The sequence below is a fragment of the Pimephales promelas genome, chromosome 14, assembly GCF_988280905.1.
Source record: "Pimephales promelas chromosome 14, fPimPro1.hap1.1, whole genome shotgun sequence".
Lineage (NCBI taxonomy): Eukaryota > Metazoa > Chordata > Actinopteri > Cypriniformes > Leuciscidae > Pimephales > Pimephales promelas.
Genome location: NC_142782.1, coordinates 29,317,282 through 29,337,188, shown reverse-complemented (window position 1 = coordinate 29,337,188; position 19,907 = coordinate 29,317,282). Strand labels below are relative to the sequence as shown.

The following is a 19,907-nucleotide window of genomic DNA, read 5'->3' as shown; positions in this document are numbered from 1 at the left end:
ATGGGGAACGGGGCTGTGGAGGAGAGGTCTCTGGCCTGCCGCCTCCCTTCAGCGATACCATTGTGTGGGCAGCTCTCTCAGGCATTGGGAGGAAACAGCGGGGCATTTTTCATTAGCCGCTCCCTTGGCACAGGCTAGGAAAGAAATAAAAAGGCAGAGAAAAATAAAAGACGACATTCAGAAATGAACTCCCCATGACTGATCTACTATTGTGGGGCTGACCTTTTTTTTTAGCTGCTATACTTCAAAAATGGCTGGAGAGCAGATAATAAGGAATATGAAAACAGGCGAGGAAGTTCAGCGAGAGGCGCACCACCGGAGGAGTCTGAATCTAGCATCGTTAGTGGAGGGTACAGCTTTTAGGATTAGGCTGAGGAAGAGAAAAGAGCGTTTGAAGCCAATTACCCACATCAGTCTATAGCGAGCGATTCTTATAAATCAATATCCGCTGCCTGAACACCGTGTAAACTGAGTTGAATCTTATTTTTGGAGAGCTGTCATGTTCAATTTGTACCTCTCATCCATAAAGGATGGGGGGGAAATAACATGGCTAATATAAGGTGTATGAGGCTCAAGACGTTGAGCTTGTTAACAAAGCGGGTCATTTTCTCAAACAGCCCAAGTTCGTGGGCCGGGCAGCCTACTTGGAGACGTTCACACATTACCGTTCACTAATGGCCACTCGTTCTCCACATTCTCCTCCAGTCCTCTTCAAAATGGAGGTAATAAGTCAGTCGGGTACTAGTGATAATGACCAATCTAGGCCGGCCCGAGGTGATTCTCCGGGCACCGATTGTCCTCGTCTTTCCTCCATCCGTTTTTGTTTGCGTAAGTGCCTCATGATGAGCCTGCTTCTGTGCAAATGAGAATAAATAGTAAGGGTGTCTCGTGAGAGAGGAGTGTGGGAAAAATAAATCAAGCTCCCATTAACAGCAGCTTCCAGCTGCTTCAGAGTAACGGACTCCAGCGGCAGCCTTTTATCTGTCTATCTGTGTTTGTTTAGTGCCACTGCTATTTATTCATCAGTGCGCCGAGCTCCCGTTATTTGCACCAGACTTTGCCGCTTTTAAACAAATCTTGAAAGAAATCTAGCCGCCGCGTCCCATAAAAGCATAAATGCTCATAATGGTATTCTATAAATGTTTCTCAACGACACCCTGGAGAGAATTGCATCACACTTGTCTTTAGTTGTGCAGATTTATCCAAAATCTCATTACCTAAGCAATGGCAGCTAGGTTTAAACTCACGTCAGAAGGGGGCTACAGGCAGAGAATTACATTCAGTAGAATTATAAACATGTTCATGTGATATTATTATTATTTTCTTTACAGATTGTACCACTTTTTATTTAAACTAGAGCTCTCGATTGTTTTCATTTTTTTTTCTTTAACTTTCTCTCTTCACAGATTCCCTCAGGGTCAATTTGACTCAGATTTCAATTTGAACTGGGTATAATGGGGATTTTTTTTTTTTTGTTAAAACAAAAAACACTACCATAAACCAGAACACACACAGTCAGGAAGGGATGAGACCATAGAACACACTCAATGCAGAACACATATAATGGGGCAATGGGGAGCATAATTCCCCCAATTTGTGAAATGTTTAAGGGTCACAACTCTTTGTTGAATACAGATCTTATTTTTATCTTATTTCTTCCAAAAGTCCATGGAGGAAATGTATAGCTTTTCAATCGAGGGAACCCATGCGCCGCTAACTTCCGAGTTTCCCTACAAAGTTACAACATAACTTCGGCACTCTATGGGGAACTAAGGCCGTGTGTCCACCAAAGCGTTTTTCCACGCGCATGGTGTATGTTTTCAATTGTTTTCAATGGGAGCGCTGCGTTTTTTAAACACCATGAGCGTAACGAGGCGCTGAGCGTTTTTTTCATGCTGAAGCGTCGAGTGCTCAGCGTTTTTTACTGGTCGCCGAGAGTTGAAAAATGTTCAACTTTGGATAAAACGCAGCGCTCATCACTGTCACTTTTTACTCAGCCGTCCAATCACAGTGGAGGAGAGGGGCGGGACTAAACCACACTGACCAACTGTCACAACATTCAAACTGTGTTGCGGATATTCTGTATCATAGCAACGAAACGTCTCAACGGAAAAAACGCTGCGCTGCCAAAACGCTCTCAAGCGCCCAAAGCACGGCGTCTTCAGCAGAGCGTCTAACGTTTTCAGCTGGATAAAAACGCTTTGGTGGACACACGCAGTGGCGGTTCTACTTTGAATTACACCCAGGGCGAGACCTCCTTCGAGTGTTTGGAAGAAGTGAAAACCCAAGTGTTTGGGTGCACGTGCACTCCCATACTGAAAAGATTATGAGCGCGCCTCCCGCGAGCGCGTAATGAGCGCGCTTCCCGTGCGCCTAATCGCCTATTTGAAATAACGACCTCAAGCGCGCAAAAGACGCGATACGTGAACTAATCAAGAGACCCCCTTGACATCGCTTCTGTGCACGGCACCTTCTCCGCAAGCAGGGGCGCCATTGCCAATAATTGAATTGAAATGATAAAAAATAGAAAACCTTCGCGGGACAGAGGATTTTTTTTTAACTGCTCGTGCCGCCCCCCATGTGACATGAAGAGATGCCGCCCCGGGCGACTGCCCGGTTCGCCCGTGCCTAGAACCGCTACTGGACACACGGCCTAAGAATATAAGTCCTACAAAACACAAGACAGCACAGGGATTTTTCTTTTATCATCAGCAAGACCTGAATAATAAATAAAAATCAAATTACTTGAAAATCCAATGAATCCAGTGACAAAAAACTTAGGATAAAGATATAGTACAAGGGATGTTTTCGGTGAATTTAATTTCACCAGATTCATCATCATCATCTATGTTTATATTTGTGTGTATGATTCTGTGCACTACTAGTCAGCTATTCCCTTCTTTCCAATTAAATTAGGGTGTGAAACTGAACCTAGATCAACAATTAACCCAGAAATGCAACTGAAAGTCCCTAATTATTTGATGTTTACACATCCACATTGAAGGTGAAGGCTACATTGCCTTTCCAACGCAACTTGTAGCTCAAAGTCTGAGGCCCCGCTCACACTACTGCTTTTTTCGTTTAAAAACGGAGAAATAAAACGAATACTATCTCCGTCCACACCAGCGTTTTATCTGCGTATTAGAATTGATCTCTGTCCACATTAAAATGACTGAAAACACGGATCACATGACCATTCACCAACACTGGGCATGCGCGTGCCGGTGTAAACAATGGCTGACGAATCAGGGAAGGACACGTCATGACTGATGACACCCAATCATAGCGCCGAGCGTGAGCCTCCACGTCATCGTTTCTAAAGTCCTCCGGTTTGTCCCGTCTTCACTAAAACGCCCTCCGGAGATTCAAAATGCAAAACAGAGCTGCAGCGTTTCTAAACTCCTCCGTTTTAGGTCTTCGTTTTTCCCGTTTTAGTCTGGACGGGAGGTGCAAACGTAGCAAAAGGCCTCCGTTTTTAAACGAAAATGCAGTAGTGTGGACGGGGCCTGAAGCTTTGAGAAGAATCCACTACAGCTGACTAGTTACTGGTGCTCTCCTTTAGCTCCTCTGTTTTGCCGGAGCATTAAGGGCCATATGTTTATCACACACTCCTGATTCTCCAGTCACAGATGGCCAGATAGGGGTTTGATCCTATCCCAACAGCAGAGCCTGGCAGCAAGCGTGCCCATGAGATCTGTTCCTGTCCCGAGCAGTGGGGTCCCAGCCCTGTGGTGTCTGGATATAGCTGCCCTGGATTGACACAGTTTCACCCCAGAAAAAGATGCCTGCACTTCGCCTCCCTACCGAGACCCAGGAAGCCTCCTGCTGTTCTCCTGCGAGCTGCAGAGAGGTTGCCTGGTTTGCTGCAGTCTGCGCTAAAAATGCACACGGGCCGTTTCATCCACCCTATAACGCCAGCGTTTTAATAAGAGCAAAATGGCCTTGCCCTCTCTGTCCTTAACAGCATCACAAATGATTTCTTCTGTCCTTGGTTTTTAATCACAAGACTTTCCTGTCTACTTGGCTTTTTTTTTTTTGGTGATGTGTCAATAATTTAGAATATTCATGATGATGAGGAATGCATACCAATCTGCAAGCTAGTGTCCGTATCGCTTGCAGTTTTCACACTCACTATCCATGCACATTTACAAAACGCCAGCAGGCATTTATTCAGCTGTCAAACCAGACAGATTTCTTTTTAGGGTTGTTTTTGCCAAGGGCTTGAATCACTTCAAGCGCTGATTTTTTTTTTTTTTTTTTTTTCACGGCATGTTAGATTCCTGCAGAATCATCTGGCTTTGTTTGAGATGCAAGTCCTGATTTAACACATGTGTGCTGAATACACCTTTATTAGGTGTTGCTTTGACTAAGAACACTTTCATTCATGTGTTAAAGGGTTAGTTCACCCCAAAATGAAAATTCTGTCAGTAATTACTCACCCTCATGTTGTTCGTAAGCCTTTCGTTCATCTTCGGAACAAAAAATTAAGATATTTTTGATGAAATCTGAGAGCTGGATCACTCCTCCGTAGGCTTCTTAAGGGATCGAAACTGCCCGGCCCAGAAAAGACATTGTTAAAATAGTCCAAGTGACTACAGTGGTTCAACCTTACGTTTATCAAGCGACGAGAATACTTTTTTTTGCGCAAAAAACAAACAAAAATAACGACTTTATTCAACTATTAATTTCCTTCTCCGCTGGCCGTGAGATTTCATGTAGTGTAACTACGCAAAGCTTCTAGGTCGCATGTCACACGTAGGCTCACTATTGGCCGACGCCGGTCATGTGTGTGATGCGTGTATCGTACAATCTAGAAGATTTGCGTGGTTTCACTACATGAAATCTCTCGAGGCCCACAGAAAAGGAAATTAATAGTTGAATAAAGTTGTTATTTTTGTTTGTTTTTTGTCCTTTGTCTTGCTAGTGCTAATTGTATAACTAACATAATAAAAGTAATAGCTATATTATTTACTTAGATTTTTCTTGACACATCACACTTTCTCTGAAGCTGCAAACTTATATATATAACAATGTGGTTAAAATGATGCAACAGTTGAGGGTTGTAAAACGATTGTTTTATATATATATATATATATATATATATATAACAATGTGGTTAAAATGATGTAACAGCTGAGGGTTGTACAATGATTTAAATAAATTTCAGTAGTGAAATGTACAAATTCAATTATGATTGAATCTACATTTTTTAAATGCAATATTTTTATGATGGAACGTCTGGTACTGGCAAGAGTAAAACTAAATCTACAGAATGAAGGTAAAAATAGCAAAATACACTACGGTAAAAAGTTTGGTGTATATAAAAAAGTTTGGTAAATATTAGTCTTCAGTATCATTGAATAACAGTACTAATTAATAAAAAAAACATTATTATTATAAAAAAAGAAAAGAAAATCTTACTGACCCCAGAACACTGGTGCATACGATGAGACAGTAAAAAGTTTCCAAGACAGTTTAAATGTGACTTTCATAAATAAATAAAAAACCTCAACATAAAAGTGCCCATAGATGAATCAACATCCAAATATGCAACCCAAGCAAAATAAACACATGGAGCAAGAAAGACGCTCTTCAGAACACATCTACAGTATATCTGCTCGTGGTGCTCTACATTATACAAAGACTCGTTCTCATCCGTTCCTCATCGCTCCTCACAGGGTGAGTCCTATTTCAATCTGTACATAAGAGGATTGTAAAGCCCACACACTGGATTTGGTCAGAAATTGATATGAGACCCTGCCGTGCTTTAATTGATTAAAGTTCGTCTGAGATCCTGCGCCGTCTCTCAAAAGTAGAGAGGTCTCCCTAAAGGCGAGGATCTCCGAAACCAAGTGGTCCGCCGCTGATTGATTTGTCATGATAAGAGCGTGATAGGCACTTGCTCTTGGAGAAACAGTCAAATGAATGAGTGTGTAATTGACACTGGGTTTTAATTACGGCTTAAAGGCCTCAAGAGGGTGGTAGAAGTCTAACTGTTTCCTCAGGCTTTCAAAGGAAGACCTAATTAAAGTGAATGAAATTAAGTAAAATGTTTGAGGTGTAGTGAACGAGAGGGTGTGGAAACAGACAGGTTAGGTTTAAGATATATAATTTTACTGGTGTTAAATTAAGATTACGTATACAGTTTCATTTCATTCATGCTTAAATTGGGAAAAAAACGTTAAAACATGCAAACAAGAAATAGGTTTAGCGAGGCATAAGACATCACTTTCTTCATGGGAAACTTCAGGGGGCGAGGTAGACCTCATTATACGGCAATACAAGGTTTGGTTATGGGGTGTCCGCATGGAAATATATAGGTCAGCTTCATAAATATTTCATGCAAATGGATTGCTGTTCGCTCTAGTGAGGATGAAAAAAAATCCGATGCATTGGGATTTACACACTCATTTGATTAGAGAGATTGTAATTGCAAAAGTCATCATTTCCATACTAACCTGCTTTCCTCCCCAGACCTTTAATCTCAGCTATCCTTAAACTTGGCTGTCAGATAGCCAGAGCATTCCTCATAAACTCAAAGGAGGGAAGCAGCATTTTGTGGAGCACTGCAGATTTTTCTTATAAAGCCACCGATAAGGAGAGACAAGGCAAGACCATCTCAATATCCCCCATTTATTCTCATTACTAGCGATAATCATTACTCACCCTCTCTCTCTCTCTCTCTCTCGTTTGTTCGTTCCATCTTTCTCGAGGTATTCCCTTCCCCCCAGTAGATGGCTGCTATATTTGGAGTAGAGCAGGCGGAAGCTGTTTACTGTCCCCACAGATCCCAGAGTTTTATCTCCAACATCAGAGACAAAAAGAATCAAACTCACCCGCATCTGCAACAAACACAAACAGCCTCTATAGTGCTTACAAACACGAGTCAAGAGATGATAATGATGAAACATCTAGCAAATCATCTAGCAAAGTAACAAAAACAGACTTAAATATCACACTAATAATCAATTAATAATCACACTAAGTTTTCAGGACCACACACCATAAAAAAATGACTTGTTTTCCAGGAAAGTTATCTAAAAATCCTTAAAACTACACTGTGTAACTCTTTTAGTTTATTCTTAGCTAAAAACACTTAGTTCTTTCAAAAATATATGTGCTCATTAATGTATATTTACTTCGTTCAAGTAATAAAGTATTCTCGTGAGTGTATAATATGCCATTGAAAATACATACGGGTAAGGGGTTCGCCATGTTGCCCCTCCATCTTGAATGTACATTAGCCAAAGAGGGACATACCCGTTAATTCAAGCTTCGCCTTTCGCGTTTACGTTTGAGTTAACACTCATGGACGAGGTCGAACTGGAAGCCATGTTAATCTTGGACTACATTGGCCACCGTAGGAGTTAAAACGTAATCGGAATTGAGAGGAACAGAAACTAATATTCACTGGATGGTCATGTTCCTTTTCACCGCTAGATGGGGGTAAAAATCACACAGTGTAGCTTTAAAAAGCAACTCTTGTTTTCATAGATTGTATCTTTTCTTACTACACCAGTGTTTTTTTTTTCTTTTTTTTTTATGTATATATTATTAAATAGTTTTCATTTTAAGCAGTATTTTTAGTGTCTATTTAGGTTTATATTAGGGCTGTGCAAAAATTAATTGCGATTAATCGCATCCAAAATAAAAGTCTGTGTTTGCATAATATATTTGTGTGTGCTGTATATAATTATTTTGTATATATAAATACACACACATGCATGTATATATTTAAGAAAATGTGTTATTCATATATAAAATATTTATATTTATATAATATAGATTATGTATTTATTTATATATACAGAATTTAAGTGCAAATAATTCTTAAATATATACATTCATGCATAGGTATTTATATATACAAAATAATTATATACAGCACACACAAATATATTATGTAAACACAGACTTTTATTTTGGATGCGATTAATCACAATTAATTTTTGCACAGCCCTAGTTTAAATTATTTTTATTATTTTAGTTTGAGTGATTTAGTTATTAAACTTCAATTATAAATTAAGAAAAAAAAAATCATCTAATATTTATTTTATTGCAGCTTTATTTACATTAACTCTTTGTTTGTGCTATCCATATATATATGAAGAGTTCAGATGCAAAAGCCTCTAAGTGCCGTTTGAAATTTTCTTCTAGAATGATCATTTTTATCAAGCTTGTATATTTAAGTTCAGTGATTTCACTTAAATGGCAATGATAATTACCTATTAATTGTTATTTAAGTGAAATTACTGAACTTAAATATACAAGTTTGATAAAAATCATCATTAAAGAAGAAAATTTCAAATGGCATTTAGAGGCTTTTGCATCTGAACTCTTCATATATAGAGTATATATCTGCCAAATGGGGTTGAAAAATAATAAATTTAAATTAAAAACAAGTTTACATTTCTTACCACCCTGGCTGACACTGTCCTCTGTTTAGTGTAAAGTCACTTCATTTTGATACATTTTTCAGAAAACAAACTTGTTATCTTATGTCATTTTGCTTCTTGAGTAATCAGGCCCGTCGCGTCAAGGCAAGCAAACCAAGCAATTGCTTGGGACCCCAAGACAACGACTGGTTAAGAATAAAATGCAACGAAAAACTGTCTGAGCGCCCCTTTGATAGTCAATGTAGTAAAGTGCAATGACACTGTTATTGGAATCCTCCTCTAGGGGGCCCCTCTCAGTAGTCTCTGACAACCAACCACGTGATCTCTGCTGCCGCAAAATACAAACCTCCTCGGCAGTCATCTTGAAGTGGAATCATGCTTCAGAAAGCCAGAAAAGAAAGAACAGAAAGGAAGAGGAGGATAAGAAAAAACAAGATAGTGGTAAAGTGATCAATTACACTAAATTGCACACAAAAATATACGTTTCTATTAGCTATCTGACTGACGGCAAATGCTGATGGCTAACGAACATTTTTTTTTTTCAAATGGACGAAACATGGTTACATACTGTAATATGTTTTTTTGACGGGATAAGGAAGCCACAGATCTGCATGTCCATTTTGCCCCCAAATTCCTTCAAACGGCCCTGCGAGTAATGTTAAATATTTACTAGAAAACAAGCGGACCGCAACCTGCTGACCTCCCGCAATAAAATCACTGTCTTAAATCTGACATTTTGTCCAAACCGGTCGTAATAAGCTACAAAACCACTTTTTTACTGGATAGCCCCGCCCACAGTGAAATCTCATTGGCCCCAAAACCCCTCTCATTAACTATACATCAGCCATGATCTGAAGATCTGTAGAATCCACAATATTCCCTACAGCTCCTGTTTTTAGCCGTGCGCCATGGCTCCACTAATTAGCCTAGCTGATTTCTTGAGCCGAGTAGGTGAGCTAATGAGCTACCTCGGGTGACCCTAACTTCTAAAAGGTGGGAATCGTCCTCGGCGGTGGAGCTTTCGCCCTTGCCTGTGGCTGCGATGTAACAAGCGTGCTAATTGTCCGCTGTTCCCTGTTTTCACAGGTGTAAGTGTAACCTCCACGCCGGTCAGTGCTCCCTCCGTGACGGGACCCTTCAGTGCGACTGCGAGCACAACACCACTGGACAAGACTGTTCGGCCTGTGAGAGAGGTTTCAAAGCCAAGTCCTGGAAGCCCGGCTCCTACCTGCCCACACCCAACGGCTCCCCGAACATTTGTAAGAATCGTGCACCTGCTGTGTTCAGACACGCGCACACACCTCTCAGAAGAACACATGATTTACGTACAGTGTAGAAAACTGGGGCATCCTCACTTGCTGAGGAAAGTAGAATAGCACGAAGCTTTCAAAGTAACTTCGCAATAAAAAGAAGATTGCGTATATTGAATAGTATCACATTTACAGTTCATGGCTACTGTACGCTCACTGCCTGCAAAAGCGAGGCAGGCTTCTGTATTTCTTTTAATCTTAGATGTGCTCCAGAGTGGTAGAGAAATAATAAAATAAACCCACATGAGTGTTTTCAAGAAATAAAGGCGTAAAACTCTCTCATTTGTGTTCTCTTCCTCTCTCTGTGTTTGCAGGTGAGGCGTCGGGAACGTCTGGCAGTAAGTGGCATGCTAACGGAATACGCTGACTGTTGTTTTCATGTTTTCGCTCCTGCTGCCATCACTCTTTTTGGCCTCTTTATTTCACGTCATTAACGAGACGTCGCTTATGATCCGTCCCTTAACGGTCACTGTGAACTCTGATGGCGTGATGCATTTTTCCACAGTTTTCTACTTCATAAATGTTTCATGTGATGTAAGACGCGAGCATTCTAATGCTGACTTGTGATGTATGAGGGTCTGCTCAAGGTTATGGGAGATTTCAGTGAAGTTTTGCCCATTTGTGGTGGTTTAATACTGTTTTGTTGGAAATCTGAGGTGATGACTGATCTCATGAGGAATACAGAGTCAGATGGGATAAAGGGATACTCCACTTTTTTTTGGAAATACGCTCATTTTACAACTCCCCCAGAGTTAAACTGTTGAGTTTTACCTTTTTTGAATCCATTCAGCCGATCTCCGGTTCTGGCACTGCCACTTTTAGCATAGCTTAGCATACACCATTGAAGTGCACTAGACCATTTGCATTTCTCAGAAAAAAAATTACCAAAGCGTTTTGATATTTTTCCTATTTAAAACTTAACTCTTCTGTTGTTACATCGTGCATTAAAGGGCACCTATATCGAAACACTTTGATCATTTTTTGGGGGGAAATGCTAATTGTCTAGTGCACTTCAATGATGTATGCTAAGCTATACTGAAAGTGGTACTGCCAGAACTGGAGATTGGCTGAATGGATTTAAATAAGGTAAAACTCAACAGTTTAACTGTGGGGGAGTTGTAAAATGAGCCTATTTCCCCCCAAAAAAGTGGAGTATCCCTTTAAAGGTGCACTATATGTTTTTTTCTTTTAGTTTAAAGGTGAAGTGTTCCCCGTTTTTAGTGACCCTAGTGACACAGATATCACTGACGTTTGAATCTAAAGAATGGTAAAATGTTTCAAATGATTTTAGACTTGCATGAGATTTTACTCATATCTGCTGCATAAAAGCTGTTTTACTATACCATAATGAGATCACATGACCAGCTGAATACTACTCACTTCATCTCTAGTCTGTACACCTTTTTTTCTGACCCTTTCGGTTGTGGAATTGACCCCTCGCAGGGAGCTTGATTGACAGGTGATCTGACCAATCATACTTCATTTTGTCGGACAAAGCAGTCAGAAGAGTTAGTAGATTAGCATGGGGGGGATTTGCACTTGAAAAACAGAATATACTGACGCCTTTCCGCGGTTAAAACAACATTTTTTCTTATGTTCATTCATGAAGATCGAATCACTGATGCTCTAGTCTACAGCGATCTGTCACGACACATTAAAGAGCCACAAAACGGTATTTATTGTTTAAATTTACTTTTAAAAAATGACCAAATTTGAATGTGTTTAATATGTTTAATATCCAAAGTAACCGAAAAGTAACCTGGAAGTCTCCTCTCTGCTCCGCCATGTATTTTTCACTGCATGAGAACATGGTGACGGCAGCTTGTCTGATATAGCGACAGTAACTAAAGGGGGCGGGTCTTTGCGAACGGTCAATTATTAAATAAGAATTTTGGCTAAATAGGGTATAGCATGTTGTCGGAAACCAAAAATTATGCTTTTACTCAAATATTCAACATCGCAAGTTGGTGTCAGAGCCATGTCCAAGACCTGAAAAAGACAATGACTTGGTGCCATTTTTGATTTTTTTTTTTAAATTACCATTTGCCAGAAACATTTGATCTCAACAGGATGTAATGTTGTTTTTTATCCTCAGTGTCAACACTAGCAGTTACGCTTGACCCAGCCACTGTACCAATGTCTATAACTACATCCAAAACACCAACCAGCACAGAGTCAGACCAACCAATCACAGAACCCCAGACTCCGGCTCCATCCACGTCTGTAGACACGTTTACAGGTTCGGGCTTTTTTAAAGTCAATAGAGTAGTGTAGTTTGTCTTGTGATGCTCTGTAGATTAAAATAGGTTGGTCTTGTAGTAGTAGAACAGAGTTCAGTAGAAGAGACCTTGATGATTATTTACAAGACAACAGAATTGCTTAAAAGTACCAAAAGTACCATAGTACATAGATCCGGTAATCATTCAGTACCATGGTATATGTATATGGGTAGTTGACAAATGAACATGTAGTGGTTTTATTCAGTAAGGATGCACTAAACTGATCAAAAGTGAGAGTAAATGTTACGAAATATTTCTATTTCCAATATATAAAAGTGTCCTAAAATGTTTACAGAAATATTAAGCTGCACAGCTGTTTTCAACTCTGATAATCAGAAATGTTTCCTGAGCAGCAAATCAGCATATTAGAATGATTTCTGAAGGATTATCTGAAGACTGGGGTAATCATGCTGAAAATTTAGCTTTGCCAGCATTAAAAAACATTTTTTTTATATACATTTATTTTTTTTATTGTTTCGTTTCCAACCAAATAATGAAAATTTAAGAGAAGCTACATGCCATGTCAACTGCCCATATACCACAAGTACTAGCATGTGGTATTATTACCATTTAAAACCATAACTGTACTGTGGTACCATCACAGTGCTTCTTCCCAACCTCTGACCAATGAATAACAGTCACTGGAGTGTGAGCAATCTATCTCAGTGTGTGTCGGGCCATGGACTCTCGCACTCCCTCAGGGTCCCTCTGCCTGTCATCAAACACACATGCAGAAGACACATTAATACATTATTTCACTCAAAGTAATATGTTGAAATATCACCATAATTCAGTATTATTAGGGCCTGTCAGAATGGCCTGATTTTGGAGTTTGTGATGTCATTTATTTTAATCATTGCCAAGCAGAAAATATTGAATAACCTTTATTGGAAATAACTGATTGATTGGAATGGGGCGAAATAATCTTCCGCATGCAGCATGCAATGCATATTTTGCGAGGCCTGGCAACATTTGTCCGCAAAAAAGTAATGTTTTGTGTTTCTGTAAGAGAGGATTTTCTCCTGAGATTTAGGTGTGATGTCGCTTTATAAAATAGACATAGTGATGTATTTGCTGTTACAGGACGAGTTTCATGGTCACTCCTAATATTGTTAGACCCTGGAAAGAATTTATGGTTTCATTTTATTATCCATAACCAATTCATTCATTCTGCTGAATGATGAAACAATCTGACACTGATCAGGACAATGATCAGGAGAGTACCAAAGTCAGATTATGAAACTTCAGCCTCAAACACACCCCATCAGTATTTACCTACATAACATAATGACAGGGCCCCTAAAGGGACATGGTGAGGGGGCCAAAAAATATGAAATGGCAGGAACATTTATTTGTCAATTCATACACGTTCTCTTACAAATGTTTTGCGTACACAAAAGTGGACGGAAAGTTTCTCTTAGGAGTTCAAAACCTTTGCAAGAGAATGCATAAGCATTAACATATAATTTTAATTCGCATCATGCACATGGTAAACCATTTTAAATTGTGATTTCTGGGTGTAAACATCTCAAAAGTTTATAGTAACAATACTGCATGAATATGTCTTTTGGAAATTTCTATTGACAATATTTTTAGTTACACTACAGGTCATTTTTAATGTTTTTGAAATAAGTCTATTATGCTCAAAGGCTGCATTTATTTGATTTAAAAATACAGTAACAACAGAAATATTGTGAAATATTATTACAATGAAAAATTGTAATACTTTTCTATTTTAATATAGTTTAAAATGTATCCCTGTGTTAGCAAAACTGCATTTTCAGCATCATCAGTGTTACATGATCCTTCAGAAATCATTCTAATGTGCTGATTTGCTGCTCAAAAAACATTTCTTATTATTATCAATGTTGAAAACAGTTCTGCTGCTTAATATTTCTGTGGAAACCGTGACAAATTTTCCCCCAGGATTCTTCGAACGTTCAAAAGAACAGTATTTATTTGAAATAGAAACTTTTGTAGTAATATAGATGTCTTTACTGACACATCCTTGCTGAATACAAGTATTCATTTCTACAGATAAGGAACTCCCGCACACTATCGTTACTTGCAATTTAAAATGAAGTTTATTCACACACAACGTTTGTGTCAGGAGTATAGGTCGTGTGACCGAAACGTTGTGTGTGAATAAACTTCATTTTAAATTGCAAGTAACGATAGTGTGCGGGAGTTCCTTATCTGCTTAAACGACTAGCTAGTCTGGTCTTATTATCCGACGCACCTATCACCTGCAGGTGTGCGATGGAGTGTGGTTACTCAGCCCATTCTCACTCCCAAGGCGTCACCTAACTGACGCCTTGGGAAGCATTTGGACATGCTTCAATATCTGACGCTTTAGGCGCCCTTTAGCGTCAGTTAGATGACGCCCTAGGATCGCGTGTACCCTACCCCCACCCCACACCTAAACCTAACCGCGTCCACTAACTGACGCTTTCCTTTAGCGCCTAAAACGTCAAATATTGAAGCATGGTCAAAGGTGACGCCTTGGGGTGAGAATGCGTTGGGTTACTAAGTATTAATTTCTAAAAAAAAAAAGAAAAAAAGAAAAAAAAACATCAGCTCTAATGTATTTCCATCTAGAATTGTTTAGTGCAATCTATTAAATAAATAGGAAATAGGAAATAATAAGTAATTAATTGGAAAATTCATGCAAAAGAACTTTGTTTAGTCACATATCAACAAGATATCAAATATCTATCTGTATAATACACTTTGTCTGTGAAATAATCAGTACTGTATGTATTACTTTACACTTCATTCCACACCAGCCTATTATTGTGGCATGTAACATTGATTTCAGATTTACCCACCCATAAACATCAATATTAAAAAACCAAATGGGTTTGGTCACTTTACAAGATGATCAGACGGCAGTTATCGGCCAGAATGAGTTACGACGTGGAAGCTAGTTGTTCAAGTAGGACTGCAGCAGCCGTGACCTCTGTGACCTCGTCATGTTGAAAAGGGAAGGTTATCAGCATATGCGCTTCAGGGCCAAATCAAGACATCATTACCAAAATGATCTCCAAACAGTCCTGGGATTGAACCCTACTGCTATCCAGTATCATTTTTTATTTTATTTTTATTGAATTTTACTGTGTGAGAGGATGAGGAATAAAATATGATTGGCACCGTTTATTCCATTCCTCTTTCATGGATGGTGTTTAGAAACTGTGATAGAAAGCTCTCACTGTCCTAAAGGAGAAGACAGAGCGGAAAACAGAGTGCAAGAGAGAGAGAGAGAGAGAGAGAGAGAGAGAGAGAGAGAGAGAGAGAGAGAGAGAGAGAGAGAGAGAGAGAGAGAGAGAGAGAGAGAATGCAATAGAGAAAGACAGAGAGCAAGAATTTGGAGGAAATGGATGATGAATGTTTATTAATCTTGTGGGCCTCCCATCACACTAAAAATAACCCTCATGCATTTATCCAGCAAGGGCAATGTTATTGCACATCTTCTTGCCCAAGTGTCTGAGGGGAGCATGGGGAGAAGCATCTCGAAGATTTAGGGAGCAACTGTATGTAATAAAGCTGAAATTATTCATAATTACTGCAAGGAACTGGCTCTGTTCCAAAACCAAGTGAGCTTCCTTGCTGTCTACATAGGCGCCTGTCTTCTAAGACAGCATGTTAATTGAAATGGAAGCCCATAATAGGCTGCGACTTAATGGGTCATATATACAAACAGCGTTTAAGTAGATAGGAGCTGGACTTGTACACTTGTGAACTAGAAAAGAGTTGCCAGAGGAAGGTTCTAAAGAGGGAACTCGCTTTTGGTAAAGAAACTCTAACAAGCATAAAAATACATATCATATTTTACTCTTGAGTAATAGGTAAATAAATGTAACTTTTTAGCCATTTTTTTGTCATTCTTTTGAGCGTTTTCATATGCCATGCTTCAAAATAATCCTTACTCTCCCAATTTGAAGGCTATGTTTGTATTAAATCAATAGTAGCTAGATAAATATCTCAAAAGTGCAATAAACAAAAAGAAAAACAATTTAAAAAAATTCTACATATTTTATTCAATACAAAAAAAAATGTCAACCTCAAACTTGTCATGTGAAAAATGTGCATAAAACAATTTAAAACTATACAGAATTGATTTGAACTGTTTACATAAATTCGTTTTTTAAGATACACTCATTTTTACACGCAGTAAAAATGCCATGAAAAATATTCATTACATTTGTGGTCAAACAGATAACGTTTTGCTTTTGAATATTGATTGAACATTGAATTGGTTAGAATATAAAATAAATAGACCCTGTCAGAACAATTAATAATAAAATAAATATATAAAGCCGATGAGCAGACGGAGAGTTCAGCGCGTCCGTGTACTTTCGTTTAGACAACGTTGTGTGTGCGTGAATGTGCTTGTATTTGCGAGTGTATAAACGAGAAAAAAATGATAGAATGAAGCAATGGTAAAAAGACAATAACGATAAGAAGGAACATATAGCAGATGGGAGTCAAATGGGAGTCAAACGCATGACGCAGCTTTTGACGTCATAATATGCGACACGTAGTGCACAGAACGTGATATGTCAATGAGCCATCGGAAGACGTAACTATCAATCACAGTTCTACAGAACGTGTGCAAAGATGTGCAATGCATTTCTGTCTTTTTTTTTGGTAAACGCATATTACGCAACTTGTACAGACTCATTAGAGGGTGAAAACAACGCAACATGAGCATGTTGGAGGCTTGATCTGAACATGTTACATCTCTGGTTTTGTATGCAAAGAGAATGATTGAGCTAGCCATTTGGTTTCAGTTTCTAAAGGCTCTAAAACAGACACACGCAAACCGGAGCGCTCCCGTCGGTCTTAGAGGGTTAAATAAATGGTATCTAAGTCTATAATCAACATCTCTCACACATTTTTTTACACCATCTTGGATAAATCGTCACAATGCATTTTGGCATTGCTTCCTTTGACACACTGCCTTAGAATCTGTTTCTTAGAAGGCAGCACACAATCATGCTTACCTTGTGGAACAGCAGGAGCGCACGCATGCTGCCTTAAATACTCAGCTTACTAGATTTTGGAAGAGAGCCATTAATTCACAAGATTGCAAATGTCTCTTTTTTTCTCTTTCAAACAAACGCTATTTCTTTGTTTCTCTCTCTCGTCCTAATGTGGTCAGAGAAGGAGAGCGGTCTCTGCCTGCCCTGCTCTTGCGGTCGTGGTCCGGTTCGGTGGCAGATGGCAGGTGGGGGTGAAGGCGAGAAATCTGCCCGTGCTCCAGCTCTCACGTTAACCCCCCGTGGCCATATGCCTGCCCTCCTGTTACCCGTTCCCTGTTCATTGGCCCTGAACGGAGCTCCTCGCTCTCTCACACACAGGCACACATGCACTCTTTGTCCAAAAAGCATGACTGTACTGCGAGAGGCTAATTCCATTAGTGTTATGATGGGCACTGGATGATAATACCTCTCCACTGATCATTCTGTGTGAATGGACATGCTTGACAATCGTCATCGTAAATGACTCCTAAAACTCTCTTTGTTTATTCAAGGATTTTACACATTTGTCACAATAATGAAATGTCTAAAATTTTTCTCACCAAATACTGGTGTATGAGATTCATTGTGAAACATTTGATATCATATCATAGGTAATTTGATTGACAGCTCTATTACTTTTTTTAAATTTTATTTTTTTATCCAGAAACAGTTTTAGATCCATATTCATTACTGTTAAAAATTGATCAAAAGTAATACTAAAGACATTTAAGGGTTCACACCAAGAATGATAAAAAAAAAGCTATAATATATATTAGCGTCCACGGCAACAGACAATAAAGCCGGGGATTTTGATTTGCTGTCAATATTTTTCTTGTCCTTCATCAGTTGGAATTATTTAATTGATTTTTTGAAACTGAAAATAACAATATTGTTCCTTTGTGCTGTTATCGTTACAATTATGGTGTGGACTTTATCTCTATCATTAAACGTACACTATGCCCTTTGGTGTGAAGTGGCCTTTATAATGTAAAAAAGTTTTTTTTATTAATCAAAGAATCCTGAAAAATTGTATGACAGTTTCCAGAAAATTATTACGCAGCACACATGTTTTCAACATGAAGAAATATTTCTTGAGCAGCAAATCATCATATTCGAATGATTTCTGAAGGATCATGTGACACTGAAGACTGGAGTAATGATGCTGAAAATTCAGCTTTGACATCAGGAATACATTACACTTTCAAAATTATTAAAATAGAAAATTATTATTTTATACTGTAAGAATATTAGAGTTTTACTGTATTTTAGATCAAATAAATGTAGCCTGTATGAGCTTAAGAGTCTTCTTTAAAAAAAAAAAAATTACATTTTATTTTTAAATCTATACTGACCCCTGACTTTTGAACAGTCAAGTGTATGTCCTGTAAATTGTCTTTATTATGATTTTCCAAACTCTTTGTTTGTGAAATGAACTGAACGTAAATAACTGAAAACTAGTGTGACATCATGAATAACCAACAACATGCTAAAGAGATAGTTCACCCCAAAATAAAAATCCTTCACTCACCCTCACGTTTTTCCTGTATGACTGTGTGACTCTCTCGCTGGTTCTGACGTCAACACCATGACTTTCCATAAATATCCCTATAGAAGGAAGTTTTGCATTACATAGTGAGAGTATTATAAAGAACATAGTGCATCAAAGTCTTTTATTCCAAACAGAAAGGAAAATCCTATTTTCCATAATATGTTCACTTTAAAACCATAAAACAGTTTGTATAATTGCCAAAATGCAACACCGATCTCATAGAACACGAAACCCTGTGTGAATCTGTCACTGAATTATTACCCAGAGCCTGAGATATAAATTATTTTCATCCACGCCACTCAGAGACGCAACACTAAATAAAACATCTATCAGTAATATGGCCCATTTTTCATTTGCAAACCGTATAAATACAATAAACCCATGGAATTAGGGAACAGTGTCTTCAGCCATGCTTTAATTATGAAACACTGGGGAGGGACGCAACCTTAATAAAACATCAGCATGCCTGAGAGCAGGAAGTATCGGCCTGCTGCGGTGCTCGCTGTGGGCTGCCCACGCTGAATCCCAAAGCTCCCATCAGCACCGGCACAGTGTGAGCTGACATGGTCATTCCTCTTCCAGAGGGAAGACACCTGCTCCTATTGAGACAGCAAACAGACTAACATGCATGAGACGCCGAATGCCACGATCCATGTTTGATGTACAGTACTGTAAATACTGGCATAGACAGAGATGATTAGCATTGCCCGTGTTCAACCAAAACCTCACACATGAGCTCATGCTCAAGTTGGTACAGTATGTGCACATATTCAACATTAAAACAGATCAAAATATTTTTGATAATGAAGACCGATGTATTAACGTAAATGCAATATATATATATATATGCATACAGTATATAATAACAATACTACATTTTTTTTTTGTTTTTGTTCTTTACATTCACAGAATCAAACGATTAAAATGAGCATGCACAATCAAATGTCCAATAATGACGGATAAAAATTAATGAGTGAATAAAAATGTATGTGTGAACTGACCATGATGGAGATACCAAAGTATTGTTGAAAGTACCATGGTATATAAAATGGCATTCAAACAGTATCATGCTACCTGAAACAATCACTGCGTAAAGATATAGTATTGCAGTATATGGACATGACAGAGTGTATATGATCGACTGATGTCATGGGTAAATCCATACATCATCAAAAGCGTGTGAGTCCCCCTGCTTGTCCCTTTTAGTGCTGTGGGCTGCAGTTAAGTGCCTGTTGCGGTGCCCTTTATTTGTGGTCAGCGAATAGCTGAGATCAGGCTGATTTAGGCTCTGATGGGCAATACTGTCGTGGTATTTGATCCCTGTACTGGCAAGCTCATCTTTCTGTCTGCTG

The 19,907-nt window shown here is 38.7% G+C and overlaps 1 protein-coding gene and 1 long non-coding RNA gene across 4 annotated transcripts in view; one reads left to right on the top strand and one right to left on the bottom strand.

The window, feature by feature from the left end:
* The window catches only part of ntng2a (netrin g2a), a 65,324-nt gene that overhangs the window by 28,932 nt on the left and 16,485 nt on the right, over positions 1-19,907 (top strand). For 2 of the 3 annotated variants that reach the window (XM_089119807.1, XM_039664759.2), the window contains exons 4-5: positions 9,483-9,655; positions 10,021-10,044. In XM_089119807.1, the coding sequence (XP_088975933.1) occupies positions 9,483-9,655; positions 10,021-10,044 (197 nt within the window). Of the gene's footprint in view, positions 1-9,482; positions 9,656-10,020; positions 10,045-11,801; positions 11,946-19,907 lie in introns of all 3 variants that reach the window. The other variant, XM_089119808.1, reaches the window with a different exon arrangement.
* On the bottom strand, positions 12,537-19,267 carry LOC120474491 (uncharacterized). Its single transcript, XR_016146546.1, has 3 exons — positions 19,001-19,267; positions 18,535-18,611; positions 12,537-12,697 (listed from the first exon to the last, which is right to left on the bottom strand). It is a non-coding gene; the product is annotated as an uncharacterized LOC120474491 (long non-coding RNA).